The sequence below is a fragment of the Eschrichtius robustus genome, chromosome 4, assembly GCF_028021215.1.
Source record: "Eschrichtius robustus isolate mEscRob2 chromosome 4, mEscRob2.pri, whole genome shotgun sequence".
Taxonomy (NCBI): domain Eukaryota; kingdom Metazoa; phylum Chordata; class Mammalia; order Artiodactyla; family Eschrichtiidae; genus Eschrichtius; species Eschrichtius robustus.
In genome coordinates, this window is record NC_090827.1 from 149,408,669 (window position 1) to 149,428,376 (window position 19,708).

At 61.6% G+C, this 19,708-nt stretch overlaps 1 protein-coding gene across 4 annotated transcripts in view; it reads left to right on the plus strand.

Annotated features, from left to right (window-relative positions):
• Positions 1–369: 369 nt before the first annotated feature.
• Positions 370–19,708, plus strand: part of HTRA3 (HtrA serine peptidase 3) — a 32,770-nt gene continuing 13,431 nt past the window's right edge. Inside the window, exons 1-5 of one of the 4 annotated variants that reach the window (XM_068543495.1) lie at positions 370–1,049; positions 11,708–11,807; positions 14,679–14,901; positions 17,837–18,031; positions 18,768–18,800. In XM_068543495.1, coding sequence (XP_068399596.1) covers positions 665–1,049; positions 11,708–11,807; positions 14,679–14,901; positions 17,837–18,031; positions 18,768–18,800 — 936 coding nt within the window. In that variant the 5' untranslated portion in view covers positions 370–664. The remainder of the gene's footprint in view (positions 1,050–11,707; positions 11,808–14,678; positions 14,902–17,836; positions 18,032–18,767; positions 18,801–19,708) is intronic. The other 3 variants (XM_068543496.1, XM_068543494.1, XM_068543492.1) reach the window with 3 other exon arrangements.

A 19,708-nucleotide genomic window follows, 5' to 3' on the forward strand; every position in this document is an offset into this window, starting at 1 on the left:
GGAGGGCTTCCCGGCTGAGGCGGCCTGGGGTGCGGGAGGGGCGCCGGGGGCGGAGGAGAGGGAGGGGAGGCAGGCTGGGGAGGAGGAGCTGGGACGGTCTGGCCTTGCCCATTTCTATGAGGGGGAGGGTGATGGGGGGAGTAGCTGAGGTCAGTGGAACTCAGTCATGAACTCGGCTAGCTCAGGGATTCCCAGGGGTGCCGGAGGCCTGCACACTGGCGGCTCCTCCTCCCCAAGGCCCCTACCCGGGGGCGGGGTCGCAGAATATCCATCACACCGGTTTCCCAGACCGGGCAGGCCCAGCTTTCGGCCGCGGGTGGGTCCAGGCCCGGAAGGCCGGGCGGGGGCGGTTGGGCCGGGGCGGAGCTGGCGGAGGGGCCGGGCCGCCCCCTTCCAGCGAGGGCGGGCGGGAGGCCGGCGCCTTTAAACGCGGCGGGGCCGGTTACCCGCAGACCGTCTGCCCAGAGGGAGCGGGCGCCTCCCCAGTCCCCCGGGTTCTCCGCGCCCCGGGCATGTCTCTGCGGTCCCGGCGCCCGCCCGCCTGAGCCGCCGGCGCGTGTGGCCGCGCTCCCGCCCGCCTTCCCTCCGTCGGCGCCCGGAGCAAAGGCCTCGGTGCGCCCCTGGCCGGTCCCCCGCGCTGCCGCCCGCCGCGGGCCCGTCCGCCATGCAGGCGCGGGCGCTGCTCCTGGCCGCCCTGGTCGCGCTGGCGCTGGCCCGGGAGCCCCTGGCCACGTCGTGCCCCGCGCGCTGCGACGTGTCACGGTGCCCGAGCCCCCGCTGTCCCGGCGGCTACGTGCCCGACCTCTGCAACTGCTGCCTGGTGTGCGCCGCCGTCGAGGGCGAGCCGTGCGGCCGCGCCGTAGACTCGCCGTGCGGGGAGAGCCTGGAGTGTGTGCGCGGCGTGTGTCGGTGTCGCTGGGCGCACGCCGTGTGCGGCACCGACGGGCACACCTACGTCAACGTGTGCGCGCTGCAGGCGGCCAGCCGCCGCGCGCTGCAGCTCTCCGGGACGCCCGTGCGCCAGCTGCAGAAGGGCGCCTGCCCATCGGGTAAGCGCTCGGTCTGGCTGCTCCGCTAGCACTGCGGGGGGGTGGAATGAAGCAGTCTCCTGGGGAAACAGGCTCAGAGCCGGGGCGGAGCCTCAAGGTCCACACTTCCCGGGCACAAGGGATGGTTTTTTTGAGAAATCATCCAACCAGCCTTCTGGTCTTCCAGGTGGGGAAACTGAGGCTGGGAGAGGTAAAGTGCTGTCCCCAGGGTCACAGAAGTAGGTGAAACCCGGTGCTCTCCTAACCACCCCGAGGGGCCTGGTCTAGCTCTACATCTCTCCAGCCTCTGGCCTCATCAAAACTTACCCATGTTGTGTCTCATTTCCCCTGGTCCCCATATCCCTCCCTGCCTGGGTGTTGGATGCAAAGCAGTCTTTCCTGGCCTTAAATATCCAGTCTGGATATTCAAGAGACACCAGTTGAGGGACATGTGGTGTCTTCTTTCTTGTCTTGCACTGCGCTTAAAACGCATGTCCCCGGAGGGCTGTTTAGGAATGGGGAGCGGGCCTGTGGGGCCTCTGGACCGCTTGGAGCTCCGTGGGGACCGGCCGTCGGGGTAGGAAATTTCTCAGTCCCGTCAAACCTTAGAACAGCCTCCCGTAACCTGGCCTTGGCTCTGGGTGGCTTCTTGCCACACAGGTTGACCCTGTGGAAGAAAATGCTGGGAAACCCTGCTGTGCCCTTATTTGTTTGGGGCATTCCTCTTAGGAATGCAGGCTCAGGCGTTGGTTCCGCAGGAGCTCTGAGTGCAACCACCTGCGCTGGGCCCGGAGTTCACGGCGATGCAGTTGTCAGGCCCCGTGTGTGCCCTCAGCCCGCAGCTGCCCACCAGGAGATGCTGACCGCCAGAACAGGCTCTACCGTGGGGAGCACGGCTGCCTGGGGTGCCGGGAATCCTTCAGGGGTGAGGGGCATCTAAGCTGAATCTCCAAGGATGAGGACACATCTTCCAGGTAGCGGGAGGGATAGGCTTTCTGGGAAGAGAAGACAGCGTGAACCACCACGTGGAGGCACGTGCATGGTGAGCCACGTAGCCCAGAGCAATTGTTGTGCAGGGGATGCGTGTGTGCGCGCGTGCGTGCGTAGGCTTGTGAGAGACGCCCAAGGCTGGGCAGCTTGGCTGGGACAGGACCACAAGTGGCCCATAAATGTCGTGTTTTAGGCTTCATCCTGTAGGCCAGGCTTCCCGAATCATGTCTGGGATTCTGAAAATAAGTGTCCTGTGGCCCCAAAAGTTTGGGAAAGTGAACGTCAGCCCTGCAATGGGGATTCACACTCCGCTTGAGTCTATCAGAGCTTCTGAGAACACCTACAGCGAGGAAAAAAAAAAAAACCCACAAAATGATAAAACCCAGGGTTTCCCAAGAGAACTTCAACAGAGCTCTTTCCTGGCAGGACACACGTGACCTCCTCCTGGCACACCGGGGTTCCGGGGAGCCCGGTTTGGGAAGCGTTATGTGGGATTAGCCATGATTATACGGGAGAGCCACTGAAGGGTTTTAAGAGAAGTGAGGGTGATTAGGTCAGTCTTGTGTTTGGATTGTGCCCAGGAGACTGGGAGCATGGTGCCACTCGACGTCATGGAGATGGGCGTTATCATTTCTTGAGCACCCACTGCACCTTCTGACTTGGGGCTCGGAACCAGCCACCTGGTGGGTCTGGGAGGCAGAGGGCTCAGGGTGGGCCTGGCGCCTGCCCACTGCAGCTCGGTGGTGTCTGTGGGCCCCTTCCCAGTGCCAGCCCCCACAAGTAGTGGATGCTGTTAGAATCAGGCTTCAGGGTGCCGGGGGTCAGCAGGGAGGTTGGAGGTGGTCTAGGCATTTTGAAACCTTTATTCTTGACTGAGGGAGTCCACGTCTGTGAAGCACCTTCTCTGTGTGTCCCGCTGGCCGTGGGCTGGTAACAAGGCCCCCTGTAATGAGGCAGACCCCATCTGTGTCCTGGAGAACCTCAGACGGTGGGGGAAACACAGGAGGGTGAGAAGAGGACGGTAGCTCCGTGACCACAGACAGACGTCTGTCCAGCACCTGGGCTCAGTAGGTGCTGTGGAATGAAAGGCTGGCCCACGTGGTGGGTGTCCCTCCTTGCATGCCTCCAGTGATGATGGGTTCACTACCTATCCGTGGAGCTCTTGTGTACTCCCGTGTCTGTGCTAGGCAGTTACTACACGGTGTGGGTGAATATCTGTCAATGGGAGAGTAAAACCCAGAGAACTGTGTGCAGAGGGTCTGCGTAGAGCAGAGGTGTCCCTTTTCACAGCCTGCCTGCCTACAACTGCAGACAAATAGGCCTTCAAGCGTGCAGTTAAATCAGAATCTCAAGCCCTGGGCGGTTCACAACGTGGCATTTAATCATCAGCTTTTATTGTTCAGCCCCAGTGCAGGTGCCAACAGAGGCTCTCGGCTCTATTTATTTAAGCGCTTTGTTGGCTTTCGATTTTTAATCCTCTTAGCAGCTTCCTGGGGCCTTGTGGGTCTCAGAATTCTGCATTCAGGACTCATCAGGCATCCCCACTCCTCTCACTCCCCCTGCCCAGACAGCAGAGCTGAACTGCAGCATCTGTTGGCTCCTGAGGACTCGTGAAGAGCCAGGAGTCCAGCCAAGAGGAGCTTAAGGCCCAGGGTGCTGTGCAGCTGTCCTTTTCCCTCCAGGGCTTGGCCTGGGAAGCACCCTCGCCGTCCACGCTCACTGAGCTGGTCTGGAGGTGCACTGGGATCCCACAGCACCCCGTCCAGTCTGTCTTCCCAGGCCTCTCCCCTTCCCATGCACCTCCACACGGCGGCCTGAGGGGGCGGGTATGAGACGCACATCTCCCCAGCCCAGAGCCCTGCTGTGACTCTGGGACCACTGCCTTTGGGACCAAGCAGGACTTCTGATGCAGCCTGCAGGCTCAGTACGTCCTGGCCTCTGCAGCCTGCCCACCATCACCACCACCAGCCGAGTCCTTGTGAAATCCCTGATCATCTGTGTTGTGAGGGACAGATGACAATGTGTGGAACTCAGGGGAGGGAGAACCCGTCTCCGGGATGGGGAGAGACATAGATCAGGGAGGGCTTCCTGGAGGAGGTGGCATCTGAACAGCCATGGAGAGGTTGATGCAAAGAGAGCCTGTGCTGAGGAGGACAGCAGGAAATGCTGAGCATAAGCTGGTGCCAGATGGAGGAGCTGTGAGGGTGACCCATCTTTAGGAGGTGAGGGACCCCTGAAGGCTTATGGGTAACAGGTGTGCAGAGTGGGTACAGGGGCCCAGCTAGTGCGAGTCTGGTGCCCTGAGGAGGAAGAACTGATGAGGCCTGAGCTAGGGGGGACAGCCGAGGGGGGCAGGCTCCAGAGGCATTAGTATCTCCTGACTGATGGGCGTAGGGGGTCAGGGTGGGTGGCGGGGCCTCTCCTGGAGCAGCGGGTTCGGAGAGTTGTGATCAGGTTCTGGCGGGGGGCTCTGGCGTGGAGGGTGTCTAGTGGGGCACGGGGTTCCCTGACAAGAGCCTGGCTGATGCGTGGCCCTGTCCGTGTGTTGGTGGCAGTACTGCTCTGTTTGTGTCACTGAGAAGGGGTGGCCTAGGTTTGGGCCAGGGTAGCAGGCTTATCACCTCTTCAGGCTTTGGGGGCCCCGCCATGACCTGTGAGGCCTGTGGAGCCCCACCGCCCCCCCCGCCCCAGCCCAAATCCAGGTCCGTCCTTGCCTTCAAGTCCACATCCGAGGGGACCCAGCAGAGGCACCCAGCCGCTTTGGGGATGAACTGCCCTGACTTGGTCACACTGCGAGCATTGTGCTGGGTGAGCTGGAGCAAGGGTGTGCCAGGCTCAACCCACTGGCTGCGTCCACCTGGCCTGACACGTACCTCTCAGCTGCCGGGAGCTCTGGGGATAATGAGGCCAAGCAGAGATTCACTTGGCCTCCGTGGAAGCCTGGGGTTCGTGCACACTGGATGACGGAGTAGCCCTCGGCTGACGGAGTAGCCCTCGGCTGACCGAGTGAGCCGGCGTGTCCTGCCAGAGGGTCTGAAAGCGGCCTCCTCCTGGGCCTGCTGTGAGGGTGAGAAGCCACCAGGTTTTACCAGGGTCAAGGGCGAGACCCTGTGCTCTGGGCTAAACACACATCGTGTCTGGGTGTTTTTGTCAGGGCCCTTTAGAAGAAAAGACTCATCAAGGTGTAGTGGGCTGCCCGAGGTCACCAGGTGGGGAGGCACAGCTGTGCTGAACCCGGGTCCTCCTGACTGCATCTAGTGCCCTGTACCCCGGGCAGGCCTCCAGCACCTTGAGGAAGTGGCCTCCCTGCTTGGTTTTGATAAGGGTGTTGAATAAACAGGTTGGAAAGAGAATAAAATCACAGACCCCTTGTCCTCAGTGTAGCAAAGATGTGGCCAGGACGTGTGGGTGTGTGCGCATCCCAAACTGAATGCCCGGTCTGGTGCAGAGGGTAGCAGTGCACAACCTGCCCAACTGTATTCTGTAGCCCCTCTAGCAAATAATGGGCAGAGCCACAACCGAGACCCAGTTCTGTTCCCGGCTGCTCAGGGGTGAGTCCCAGCTCTACCACTTCCTGTGGAGAGACGCTGCAAGTCTAAGCTCTCCACACCTCAGTTTCTTCATCTGTGAAATGGGGACAGCAGATCCTCCTCACTGGGTCATTGACAATCAATGAGATAATGAATTTCAAGTGCTTTGCATGATGTAAGCGTTAATTAATAGGCGTTAGTGGGAATAAACCTAAATGTTGACCAGTGGATGTATCTGACATAAGTGGAGTTTGTGAGGGGAAGGTGGGGCAGTGGAGGACGGGAAGGAGCTGGAGGGCAGTGTTTGTGGAGCGGCTGCCACGTGCCAGGCCCTGCCCACGGCGGTTCCACTGGCCTCGCTTAGTACCCACGTCACAGCTGAGGAGCCTGAACCCAGAGGAGTCAGCTGATGGACCAGTCAGGGCAGGGAGGGCTTCCTGTAAGAGGAGGAGCAGGGGCTGACCCCACCGTGGCTTCCGTGGCTTGGGCGGCCCTGTGGGCAGCCCGGAGTCCTGCCTGGCCTGTGGGGCCCCTTTGACAAAGCACAAACGAGCTGATAGCCGAGCCCTCTCCTCCACAGGGTTGGCTGTAGCCCCAGTGGGATTCACAGCCAGAAAAGCCAGGCTGGCCCTAAGCTGAGGACTGGCCAAGGCTGGGCTCTCCTGGGGGCGGGACAGCCGGTCACCCTGGCTGAGGACCAGCACGGGGAGAGAGACGTGCCGGGGGTCAGGGGTCTGGGACCTGGCTGCGGGCCTTGGCGGGTCTCCTGACCTCTCCGAGCCTTTTTCCTCACCTGTAAAATGGGTGAAGATCCCTGCCCTGAAGAACTGCTGTGAGAACTCCCTGCTGTCATAAGTGCCCGGAACCCCGGCTGGCGTGGCCCACGGAGAGGGAGGCCCGGCTGCAGCCCTCAGCCCTGGGTTCCAGAGACGGGAGCCGGGGGGGTCGCAGACAGCAGCATCGCCCCCCCGGGAGCTGTAGCCACCGTCTTTGGCTGGGGGGAGACAGTTCACTCGGGGACGGGCATGTTTTCAAGAAAAAGAAAAACACAGGCAGGGAGCCATCCTGGGAACTAATCAGACCCGGAGGGCGGCTCTTGGGGCTTCAAAGCCTGCCCCTTGTGGGTGGTGGGTGGGGCCTGGGGTGAGGGCGAGAGGCTGTGGAGGAGGCCCTGGTAATTCCCCTGCTCCCCTGCTGCTCTCCGCTCACCACTGTGGGTCAGGGGCGCCCAGCCACGGGGACAGTCTCGAAGGACAGGTCTGGGAGGGGTCGCCAGGTGCCTTGGGCCCCAGACGAGTGAGCTCAGTCACTGAGCCCACTGAGTCAGGGCAGGCTCCCCAGGGGACGTGTGTTGGCCTGGGCCTGGGGGTGACGAGGGAGGGACTGATTACAAAGGTTTGGGGGGGGGGCACTTCAGAGCACGCCTGCTTGGGGCACCAGAGCCGAGGGTACTGGGTCGGGGGCGTGCAGCAGTAGCAAGGCTGCAGATGTAAATGGGACCTGGACACCCAGGTCCGTGAGCCCTGCTGAGAGGTTGCCATCTGGCCTGCAGGCTGTAGTCAGCGTTATGGACAGATGGGCGCAGCCTGGGACCTTGTGGGCACCTGCGGATGGCCCCTCCATTCCCAGCTCTTACCTAACTACTGGTTGACGCAGGGGCGGTGTCTTCTGATTGCAGGAGGCAATAGAAGAAGGGGCAGTGACCTCGGAGTTAGAGGAAAGAACTGGGTCTCAGTCCTGGCTCTGCCCATTGTGTGCTGGACGGGTAACGCATACGGTTGTGCAGGTTGCGCACTGCACAATTCCAAGGCAGGTAGTCACGCTGTGATGTTTGTTAAGAATGGTCCTGGAGCTGTGCAGTACACAACCCGTGCAGCAGTATCAGTGGCCCTGCGGGGTGTCTGGGCCAGTCAGTGTCCCACCCTGGGCCTCGATTTCCCCATCCATTCCATGGCAGTCGTGACTGTCCAGAGCTGGCACATCATAGGTCCTCTTTCAGGGTCTGCCGCTGTGCCGGAAGCCCTGCCATGCAGAAATGTGGGAGGCGGAGCCCCGGGCCCCACCTGGCTCCCTGCCAGCCCTTCTCCCCGTCCCTTTCCGCCCTGGCTGTGCCCCTTCCTCTTGCGGGAGGGCGCTACCGCTGGACACCTGGCCTTGTTTGCTTTGCTCTGTGTCAAGTTCTTCCTGACTAGAACTTCCAGAGCCTGTGGATTGCAGCTTATTTCTGAAAACAAACAAAGAAAATGCTAACAGCTGAATCTGGTCAAGACTGACTGTTGACTTCAGAACTTTGGCTCCAGGACAGTGTGAGGGTGGGGATGGGGGTTGTCAAAACCCCCAAATAAACAGAGTCTGCCTCCCAGCCGTGGGGCCCAAGGTTTTCATGTGGAAAGAGGCAGTGGGAACCACGTCTTCCCTTCCCACTGATTCATGGGATGATTCATCTCTGTGTGGGGAGGAGGACCAGGAAGCAGGCCCTGCCCGCCTCCCACCTCCTCCCCGCCACCCACCTCGCCGGCTTAAAGGGACAGGGCCTGGCGGGGCCTGTGGCACCGGCCGGCTGACCCAGGAGCTCCGCACGGGAGCCCCAGGCCGTGGGGTCAGGGCGGGCGCGGGCTCTGAAGTCAATGGGACTGGGCGCTAGCTCCAGGCCTGTCTCCACCCTAAACCATCTTTGTCTCCGGCCTGTTTCCTGGGACACACTGACGCTGCTCTTGTGAGGCTGCTCCCCCCAAAAGCTGGTTAACAGGCTGAACAATGTGCTTTGTGGCGGTGTTTGCAGACCTACTGTGTGCTGGGCCGGATGCGGTCAAGCAGAGCATGCTCGTCCTTGGGTTAGGGTTAGGGTTAGGCCCTCCCTCCCATGCCCCCTCTCAAGGGCTGCCTTGGGGGTTCGCGTATGCTGGTTACAGCTGGGCTATCGGGGGATCCGGACATGTCTGTGTCCCAGAGGAGCTGGTGCCTGGGTGGGAGGTGAGCCCCGCCCGGCTTCTCCTTGGAGCTTCCACAGCCCGCCAGTCACCAGGGCCCTGCCGGGGATGGTGGGAAACACAGCCCGGCCTCTCGCTGTCTCACACCCCAGCCCAGCTCACAGCCCGTCCAGGCCTTCCTCTCTCCCTTCTGTTTCTTTCTATATCTAACTTGCTTACGGGAGAACATTTGGAAAATCCACAAAAGGAAACAAAATCACTCATAACTTTACCTCTGCCCCCGAATATCCACCATGAAATATTCTGATGTGTTTCCCGCCAGCCTTTGGCCTATGAATATTTCACAGAGGGTTTTTGTTTTTAAATCGTCATATGAAATTGAATGCCGCCTATTTTAAGTGATCTCTGGAGAGGCCACATTGGAAAGAAAAGCATTTGGAGGGAGGCCGCCGTGCCGTCCAGATCTGCGGGTGGCCAGGTCAGCTCCTTGGCTGCTTGGGCAGCTCGGGGCGCGCAGCCTGCGGGACCTGGGCTGGGTCAGCCAGGGGCTGGACAGACGCGCCTAAAGCTTTGGAGTCACTGAGATCTGGGATCGAGTCACGTGGCAACGCAGCCTCTTCTGATCAGATGTTTTCACCCCTCCTCTGTCTTATTCACACTGGGCCCGGTTTGGAGTCGGCCGAATCCACCCATAGCTGCCCGCATGCGTGATGCTGTGTCTTTGCATCTCTGTTCCCCTCCCGGTGTGCTCTTCCAGGCCTGGATTAGGGGTGCCACTGGACTCCCCCATCTCACCCTGGGCCTCCCCCTATCCCGTCACTGGTCACACAGTGCTGTGCCTGGCTGGTCACTGGCCTGTCCCCGGCACTGAGCACACACATGGAAGGCACTCAGCCTCCCTATGAGAGCGAGTGTGGTGGGTGAGGCATTATGCTGGGAACCCCAAGGAGAGCTGGAAGAAGACTGCCAGGAGGAGGAGAGATTTGAGCTGCACCCAGGACAGGCCAGAGCATCGTGGTAGGGAAGACTGGGGAGTGGTCCACGTGGGAATGGTGGATGATGGAGCAGAGACTGGGGGTAAGTGGCCCCCACGGTTTACAGAGCAGGGAGGGGTGACACCTGGCCTCACCCGCCTGGGCTTGCCTGTTCCAGCATGGCATGGTGGGCACGAGCCTTGGCCAGAGGAAATCCAGGCCTGGTGCTGAGTCCTCCCCCTTGCCTGGAGTCCTCCGGGACCTTGGTGATGTGGGGGTTGCCTGGCAGGGGAGCTTTCTTGTCAGAAAGCAAAACCTGGAAGGGGCAACAAGGTTGGTGGCTGGCTTCCTTCCCTGCGCCTTTAAGATAGAGCATGAAGGCAGGTTCCCAGTGCCCTTGGGATTGGGCAGGCAGAGCTAGGCTCGGGCCCCACAGGCTAGCTGACGGGTAGCTTCTCCTCCAGAGTTTCAGGGACTGTTGGCTATCCACGTGGAAATAAACATGCCTGGCACCCACGTGTGCTGGGAGAGGCAGAGCCGTGGCCCGGCATGGGCCTTGCCCACAAACACAACCTCTGACTCTTAGATGCCACCCCTCCACTGGGCTTTGCCTCTGGGAGGAGGGCTCTGGGCACAGCAGCCCCTGGCGGCCGCAGTTTGATCATCAGGGAGCCACGAGGTGGCCCGCAGCGGGCCACGTCTCCCAGCCCGTCTCCAGCCACCCCTGATAGGCGGCCTTTGATTCAGGCTGACCGCAGGGGGCTGGGCCCGCCATGGCCGGCACCCACAGGCTGGTTGAGAGGCAGACATCACAGGATCCGTGGGGTGGGCCCTGCTCACCTCCCCGGCCCGAGGAGCCCCAGGCAAGCTCTCCTCTGGGCCCCGAGTCCCAGCTCAGGCTTAATTCACAGTCAGGGCCTTGAGGGGCCACGGGGGGGAGGGGAGGGCCCTAAGGAAGGGAGCCCTGTAGCCCCTGTCCTGGTTCTCCTCGAACTGAGCCTCAAGTTTCCCCACCTTTAGGATGGAGCTGATGACCCCTGCCCTGGCTGCCCCCCGGACAGCTGCGGAGATGAGTCGGGCCGTGGATGGGGACCGCACTTGTCCACAGATGTTTATGAGGCGCCGACTGTGGGCTTGCACGCCGCTCCTGTGCTGCACCCAACCTGCTCCCTCCCGTCCCTTTGGACAACCAGGAAAACCAGATTTTCACTAGATCCTGATTATCGGTCACTTCCCAGAGACCATCGAGAGACATCAGCTGCAAAGCTGGACCTTACAGGCCGAGCCCTCTTTGTTCACCAGCATCAGGGAGCAGGGTGGGTGGTGGGCTCCCCCCTTCCCCTCCCACCCCTGCTGAGGCAGGAAGCATTTCAGTTTGCAAGTCACAGCCTATTCCCACAGCTCCCTGGGGGATGGGGGTGGAGAGGCACCTTTGGTCTCACATTTCAGGTGAGGTGTCGAGGCCCAGAGAGGGTAAGTGATTTGCCTAAAGCCACACAGCTGGAGCTCAATGGTGCTCAGCCCAGTACTCATTTCAGGCCCAGGGAGCCCTTACAAGCAGGGCTGCGCAGCGTGGGTTCCAGACAGCGCCGGTCTCTGGCGGGGACCTGGGAGACCCCAGCATGTGCCCGAACAGGGAGACCAAAGGGGTGTGGGCCTTGTGCCACCCACACGTCTCAGGCCTGTGGTCCTGGCGAGCAGCAGCCCCACTGCTGACGGCAGCAGAAATCTGAGCCGGCGAATGTTCCAGGGAAGGTCGTGAGCTGCCTGGCAAGCCAGCCTGGGGCCTGGCTAAGTTAGACACAGATCAGGGTCGGGGTTGGGGGGGGGGGGCCTGGCGACTCAGACAGCGGCAGCCGACCTGGCCCAGATGGGGGCCACACCGTGGCCAGGAGCGGGCAGCTCAGAAGGGACCACCCAGGGGCTTCTGCTGTAACCTTGCCCAGCCACTGCAGTAGCCCAAGGCCTTGAGGGACAGGCCAGAGCTGGCAAGGGGAAGGGTCGGTTTCCTCACGCCAGGGCATTGCTGTATCTGAGAGAAAGGGCAAGGGCCCAGGGGGACTAGCCCAGATCCAGCGTGAGCGTCACGTCAGTGCTGTGTGGCCCAGGGCAAGTGTTCTGACCTCTCCGAGCCTCCTGGCCGGGCTGGCGATGTGAGGTGAGGAAGCTCAGCATTAACCATCTTTGGGGCAAGTGAGCCCCCCTTCCCAAATGTCTGGGCCGCACTAAAGCACCTGGTTCTTCTGCCAGTACAGGTCTCCACCAGCTGACCAGCCCGCGGTACAAGTTCAACTTCATCGCTGACGTGGTGGAGAAGATCGCGCCGGCCGTGGTCCACATAGAACTCTTCCTGAGGTACGTGGAGCCCCCCTCGCCTCTCCAAGGTCTCCCCCCCCCCATCCGCTGGGCCCAAAGTAGACTCAATTCTAGCACTGGGGGGCAGTAGAAAGCAGAGCGGGCGTGGGGTCCGGCAGGCCTCGCTCAGACTGCCAGATTGCTGTAGCCCTTGCGGGGGATGCCCCCTCCCCGACCCTGACCTCCTCACCTAAGGAGACAGAAAGCACCTCTCAGGTGACCGGGCTGTGGCACGAGCAGGTGCGAGGTGGGGGGTTGCTGAGGTGTCACAGGGACACTGCAGACCGCTGGCTCCCGTGGAATCCTGGGGTCTAGTCCCAAATTGACTTACACCCCGCAAAGAGAAGACACGAAGAGCATGACTTTTCTCACATGTAAAGTGTTTCTTCCATCGAGTTTCCTAACCTTTTGGCCAGTAGCAGCCCAGATGAGACACACAGGGTCAGAACCCCACTCCATCCTGTTGGAATCGGAGGGAGCCAGGCCTCCGTGTGCCGCGCTGCCCGAGGGGACGGTCACTGAGGCCTCGGCCACGACCCCAGGGCCTCGCTTGACTTCACAGCGCTCTCCCCAGGTGGTGGAGGCCGGCCAGTGTCATTAAGCCCGCCTGAGGCACAGAGGACCAGGTGGCCCTGGGGGTTCCCAGGAGTGGGCAGACTTGCTCGCGCCCTGACTCCTGGCCCCAGCACAGGGCCCCCTGCTCGCTGGCCGTGGAGCTTGACGAGTGGGAGCCCTTGTCACTGGGCGTCGCTGCCCCCCGTCTCTGGAGGGCAGGGACCATGCTCTGCGCGGGGCGGGGCGGGGGAGACTGACGGTGTGAGCTCAGCAACGTCCTCAGACGCCTGCTGTGTGCCCATCGCCGCACGGGCTGCCTTTCCTACAGCTCCTGTGCCGCTCCAGACAGCCCTGCTGTGTGCCCGCCTCCTAAAGGAGACACCAGGACCGGGCAGCCTGTCCCTTAGCGCTGACTGACAGCCTATGCACCTTCCCATGGATCCAGAAGGCGGGCTCCCACGTTCCCATTTTCTGGATGTGGAAACAGAGGCCCGGGGAACTGCCCCAGGCTCAGAGCTGCAGAGCTGCCCCAAGTCTCTTGGACCTCAGAGCTGAGCCCATCCCCCTGCGATACGCTGACCCCTCGCTGTCCTTTCCACGGGCCCCAGACCCTGAGACGTGTCATTAAGGAAATGACAACTGGACATGTGAGTGGCACGTCCCTGGCCTTGCAGGTGGCTTGGAGGGGGCAGCGTCTTTCCAGAAGGCCCCAGGCATCAGACCCCCAAACCAGCAGGGCAGGCGGTGATGCCATTTCCACGTCAGCCTTGGAGGCTGATGTCCGTGTGGTGAGGCCAAGGCGGGCGAGATCCCAGACACCAGAAAATGATCCTCCAGCACAGGCACCTCTGGCTGTGACCCTGGAGCCGGAGAGGAGGCCCTGGGCTGCCTGGGGCCCTTCTGCAGACACTCGACAAATCCTACACATGGCAGCCCCGCGGGGCTCAGGTGCGGCTGCCACTCAGGGACCCACGTGGAACTAGGCGGGGGCAGAAGCTGGTTGCTGGTGTGAGTGAATAGATACTCTGGTCACCCTGCAGAGGGGCCAAGTGACCAGGCTGCCTAGTTCAGACCCCTGCTGTGCCCTTTTCCTGCCTGACCCGGGCAGCTGGTTCGTGTCACTGGTCCTGTTTCCCCACCTGCGAACTGGAGGCCTGCCTACCTTGTGGGGCGGCTGTGAGCGCGAAATGACTTGGTCCCTGGCTCAGAGGGAGCTCTAAGTGACATTAGTTGTCCCTGGTCCTGCTGGTGGTGAGGTGGTGTTTCTGCACCTCCCAGAGACCCACTCCCCGGAGACTTCCCTGCCATCCCTGCTCCTTCCCTCCCGTCGTCTCTGCCAGGCAGCCTCAGGCACTGATGATCTGCTCCATCCAGGCCCTGCACTGGGGTCCCAGAGGCGACCGACCCCCCTCCCGGGGTAGGTCCCAAGCTGTGTCGGGCATCCTGGGAGCTGAGGTTGCTACTCAGAGGGCTCCAGCCGCGGCGGGGTGTTGTCCCCCACCAGAGAATACTGACTCGGGCCCCATGCCAGCTGCATCACCTGTTCCATCCCATTTTACGGAGGCAGGTGCTAAGGCCGGTGTCCCTGCCCTGCCACGTCCAGGGCTCCCCCTGTAGGCGCGTGGCGTGGGATTCACGGAACGGAGCCTCGCCAGCTCTGCTTACGCCATCTGGGGCTTCAGAGTAGGCAGCAGTGGGGAGGCGCCAGAGGGAGGTGGGAGCACACTCCCCTCAGTGTTTAGACCCTCTCTCTGCGCAGCCAGAGATCTGGGACACTGACATCCCTGGGGACCTGCTGTGTGACAGTCCACGGAGGCCCGGTACACATCCCTGCGTCTTCCCTGTGCCAGGAGCAGCCCTGCTTGTTGACCAACTGCCTGCAGGCCCCCGGCTCAGTGGAGCAGGTGCTGTTAGCCGATTTCCTAGATGGGGAGACTGAGGCTCAGAGGGGTCGGCCTCCTGCCCACAGTCAGGCAGATGTACGTGGGGACTGGACTTGAAGTTAGAATCCTGGTCTGTCTAGCTCCAGGGCAGGAAGTGCTTGCTGTATCGTCATGGGTCTGACATTCACGGGCCTCCTGACTCATCCTCGCAGATGGCAAGTCACAGATCATGGGCCCCTCTTTGCGGCTGTGAAGTGGGTCTAGACTTAATGACCTGGCCAAGGCCACAGCCAGGAGGTGGCAGAGCTGGGATTCGATGCAGGGGCTGGTGGACGCCAAGCCCAGGCACTAGCTCTGCTCCTTTCCCCCCGGCCCACTGCGGTGGCCGACCCCCACCCCAGTCCTGAACGCCCGCCTGCTTGCCTCCCCGCAGACACCCTCTGTTCGGCCGCAACGTGCCCCTGTCCAGCGGCTCAGGCTTCATCATGTCGGAGGCTGGCTTGATTGTCACCAACGCCCACGTGGTGTCCAGCACCAACACCGTCTCGGGCCGGCAGCAGCTCAAGGTGCAGCTGCAGAACGGTGACACCTACGAGGCCACCATCAAAGACATCGACAAGAAGTCGGACATCGCCACCATCAAGATCCACCCCAAGGTGAGTGGGCGGCGGGGGATGGGGGGAGCCCTTCCTGGACCCCGGGGCTCTGAGACGCGCTGGCCCAGCCCTCCCGTCAGACACTCGGAGGAACTGAGACCCCCGGGGACCGGCGATGTGTCCCCAGTCTTGGGTCTAGTCAGACTAGAACCCGGGCGTCCGGACATCGCCCTGTGCCTCCCCTGAGCCGCCCGTGCAGGGCAGAGCAGGCTCTGTGCTGCCCATAGCCGCTCCCACACGGAGGGTCTCCGAGGCCCAGGACACTTCCGTTGTCCCTCCCGGGCCCATTCCTGGGGATGCCGCTGTCCCCGTGGGCGTGACAGAGGCCAGTGGGGAGCACTTGGGATACTTGACCCCCTCCATCCCCCCACTTCCACATCGGCACCCCAGCTGAGCAGGCAGACCTACCCCGGGGCCACAGTGCTCCTCCGTGACTACCACTGGCCATTTCTGGGAGGCCAGCCTGAGCACACCCCCCAATCCCCACCATAGCCCTTGGCGGGAGGGGCGCCAGTGTCCGGCTATTTCAGAGGGGAAACTGAGGCCTGGGGAGTCAGGTGATTGCCCGAGGTCAGTCTAACCAAGGGCAGGTTGGGCCCACTCGGCTAAGTCCTAGACTCCCTCCAGCGTGTTTCTTGTCGTCCAGCGTTGTGGTCACGACTCTGGGGGCCACTGCGGGCTCACCTGCGGTGACCTGTGCCCTGCCTACGCCATGAGGTCTCTGAGGGGCGGGCCCATCTGGGCTGGCGAGTCCAGCTTGGCTGAGTCTGAACCTGGCTTCTGCTCTTTCTGAATAATGTTGCCAGCACTTGAGATGATCGGTCTTTTGCAAGGAGGTGTCCTCTTGCCCGATCACGGGAGAGGAGATTTAGTGGCTCCACGCCACTATCCTAACGGAGACCCTTGCCCACTTTTGAGCCCTTTCCCAGTAGTTATTGAGTCTGGGAACACCACCTCCATTTTAAAGACGAGAAAACTGTGGCTGGGGAGGAGGGACATTGTACTCAAGGACAGAGGCTGGCACACTTTTTCTGTGAAGCGCCAGGTAATAAATGATTTAGACTTCGCGGGCCCTGTGGTCTCTGTAGCAACTTCTCTGCACTGGACTGGGAACAGCCACAGGCCAGATGGCTGGGCTGTGGTCCAAGAAAAGATTATTTACAGAAGAGGCTGCTGGATTGGGCTGGATTTGCCCAAGGGCCACAGTTTGCGACCCCTGCCCAAGGACCCCTGTGGGGAGAGGCAGAGCTGGATTAGACCCCAGGTCTGGCTGTCTCTGGGTCTCTCCCCTTCCAGGCACTGGAATCCCAGGGGGGGGCAGGGGCGCACCCCAGCGGCCTCCTGGGGCCAAAGATGCCAGCAGAGTCAGTAAGACCCAGGTGCCCTGGTGCCCAGAGATGCCCAGCGCCTGCAGCGGTTCTCCTGACAGCAGGTCTGCCTCTTAGCCTCCGAGCCCTGCACGCGGCATCAAACCAAGCTTTGGGGAAAGCTGCCGACCCGCGTTGTTCTTCTGGGTCCTCACCCCGATTGCAGCGCCCGGTTCCTCCACCTGGGACCCTTTGTGCCACTTACTGAGGCTTCGCCGTCCAGCGGCACAGAAAGTGGCGCGTCGAGACCCCTCGTCTCCCACGTGGGCACAGCCGCTTGGTGTCTCCTTAACCCGCCCGGAGGTCCCCCCTCACTCCGTTTACAGGCGTTTACCTTTCTACCTTTATCGAGAGCTGCTATGAAAAACAGGGAAAAATTCTTATTTGACGTGGTGGCACTGCGTCAAAAGGGGAAACTCCTGACACGGGAGCAGAGAGCAGAGGCCAGATGGAACCCACTGTCCTGAGGGTCCACAGTGCGGGATCCTGCCCCCCGACTTCCAGAGTTAGCCGAGGCCCCTGTGATCTGAGCGCGGCCATCTCCGGGGCTTTTCTCCCTTTTTCCACTGTGTAGTCTAGAAGCTTTACTCCCCTCCACAATTAGCACGTGGACTTCATGTTATTTAGTTCACCTGGAAGTTTGCTTCCTGTAGTTGCCTTTATCACTGACGCACCATTGGTGGGGAAACTCCAGCACCTTGTGAAGAAGACTTCTTATCTGGAAATGAGAACAGACCCACAGGAAGCTGCGGAAGTGGTGCTGAGGGGTCCCACATGCCGCCCCTCCCCCCGGGGTGACATCCGACATGAGGGGTGCAGCATCCAAACCAGGAAACCCTCCAAGTTCACGGGCATCTCCTCCTCTGAGCTTGCTCCCTGCAGCTTCCAGAACAGGGAGACAAATAAGGCACGGCCCTGCTCAGAGCTCCCAGTCCAGATGCAGAGTCAGACAGACAGACAGACAGACAGGCTCCGCTGGCTCCAGGAGAGGAGAGTGCGGGTGTTCCTCGGTGTGCAGGGGCGGGACGGGGACGCAGAGCGTGGTTAAGTCGCTTTATCTCTCTGGCCTCAGCTTCCCTGGGCGTCTATATTGGGAGATCAGGTTGAGCTGCATCGGATTCCAAAACCAGCATCGCGGGTCCCCACTGGGCTCCAGGGCTCCCGCAGACCCCATTCCACACATCAGTGTGTGCATTTTCCGGGTGCTGCTGTGCATGGCTTTTGTCGGATTTTCAGAGGGATCTGGGACCACTGAACCACTGGGCTCAGTGACCTCGGAGGCCGTGCCCGGCTGGACCCTCTGTGCACTCTCCCTGTGACGGACCCCTGACGCCTGCCCTAGGGAGACCTGTGGTCACTGGGGGGCTGAGCCTCTGCTCTGTGAACGCCAGCCCCGGGTCTCGTGGCCACCACGGGGCAGCCAGACTTGCCTTGGTCTGCAGCCCTGACGGCTCTGTCCAGCTGCTCCAGGGACCACCCTGCCGGGGGCCTGGACGTGGTCTGGCTCTGGTCCTACCGAAGGCCGACAGCTGAGCCTCCCTCCCCGTGTCCTCCCCACCTCCCCCCAGAAAAAGCTCCCGGCGCTGTCGCTGGGCCACTCGGCAGACCTGCGGCCCGGCGAGTTCGTGGTGGCCATTGGTAGCCCCTTCGCCCTGCAGAACACCGTGACCACAGGCATCGTCAGCACGGCCCAGCGGGACGGCCGGGAGCTGGGCCTCCGGGACTCGGACATGGACTACATCCAGACAGACGCCATCATCAACGTGAGCGCCCGCCGTAGCCACGGGGCTGTGTCCCCAGAGCCCTCTCCAGCACTGGGCGCAGCCACTGGCTAGAAAGTTCTTTCTTTAGGTGAAGCGGAGCTCTGACTCCCTGTGACTTCTACCCATGGGTGCCAGGCTGGCCCTGGGACTCAGAGGCTGCTGGCCTGACCCGGGACAGCCCTTCAGGGAGGTAGAGGCATAGCCGAGGCCCCCGAAATATCTTTGCCCAAATACACACCCCAGTCAACATTGATTGTTACTACTATTGTTATTATTACTATTATGTTGGATGGCACCTTTTGCATTCACAAAGCACTTTGACGGCCGGCGCCTGCCTCTCTGGCTTTGCCGTGGTTCAGACCCTCTTCTGGAAGCGTTAGTCTTTGAGAGACTCCTCGAGGCTGGTGGGATGAGAAATGGTGCCCCATCCTGCAGCCGCCTGCTGCTGCCCTTCCTGTGGATGTGAGGCTGGAGGGAGCCCCTGAGGTCTGTGCAGACAGCACGGGGCAGGTCAGACCCTGATGATCAGACGGCCGTGCACTTGGCCTCTGTGGGCCTCAGCTTTCTTATCTATGAAACGGGAGACAGTGATGAGGCCTTTCGACGTTGTCCGGGGATGACATTCAATTACATGTTTCTGTGCTGGTTGGAATGGTAGTTGGAAGAAAAAGCTTCAGGAACCCTCGGGGTCGGGGGGCCCAGGGCACAGCTAATGTCGAATTTCTTCGCCCTGCAGTACGGGAACTCCGGGGGACCGCTGGTGAACCTGGTAAGTGTCCCCTAGAGCAGGGGCCTCGAGTTTTCGGGGGCTCTGCTCACATGGCGGGTGGGGCACAGCCTCGAGGCAGGCGTGGGACCCAGAACACAGCCAGCAGCCTGGAGGCCCGGGCGGAGGATATGACCCCGAGCACGTGCTGCCCCGTGCCCCCAGGGGAGCTGGTGCTGTCAGAGGAGTGAGGGACGCCCCGAGAACAGCAGCCCAGGCCGGGGCTGTGTGCCTGTGGTGGACCTGGGGCAGGGGACACAGGTTGGGGACGAGTCACCCCCTCTGGCTCCCCCTGTTGTCGTGTTGACAGGAGACGAGATGGGCGTGCCACGCACCTCGGCACCCAGGCTCCCTGGGTTTGGTCCCTGCATCTGGGCCGTGTAAGGATAGACCAGGCCAGCTGAGGTCCAGCCCTCTGTAAGACACAGATGCCTGTTCCCCCAGTGCCAGATCTCAGGGGAACGCCTTAGCCTTGCCATTCAGGCAGTGCTTGGGAGGGGGTCCCATCCAAGGAGGGGGTCAGGCAGGGACACACCCAAGCACAGTGTGAGGAGCAGGGAGGGCTCCAGAGGGACACCGGGCCGGGGGACCTGGCAGCTGACATGGGATCAGGGAGGGCTTCCTGGAGGCAGGAGCATCTCATCTGGGCTGTGGAGATGGAGGGTTTGGGTGGATGGGGACGTGCAGGAGAAGGATATTCCGGGGAGAGGGCAGAGCATGGACACGAGGTGGAGGCGTACATGCAGGTGTCGCTGCTGGAGCAACAGGTGGGAAACAGCGCAAGGAGGCTGGTGTGCCACGTCCTGACGCGGAGGGTGCGTCTCCCCGCGCCCTGACAAGCCCTAGGCTCTTCCAGCAGTGCTGAGGCCATAGCGCTGGTGTTCAAGAAAGCTCGTGTGGGAGGACCTTAG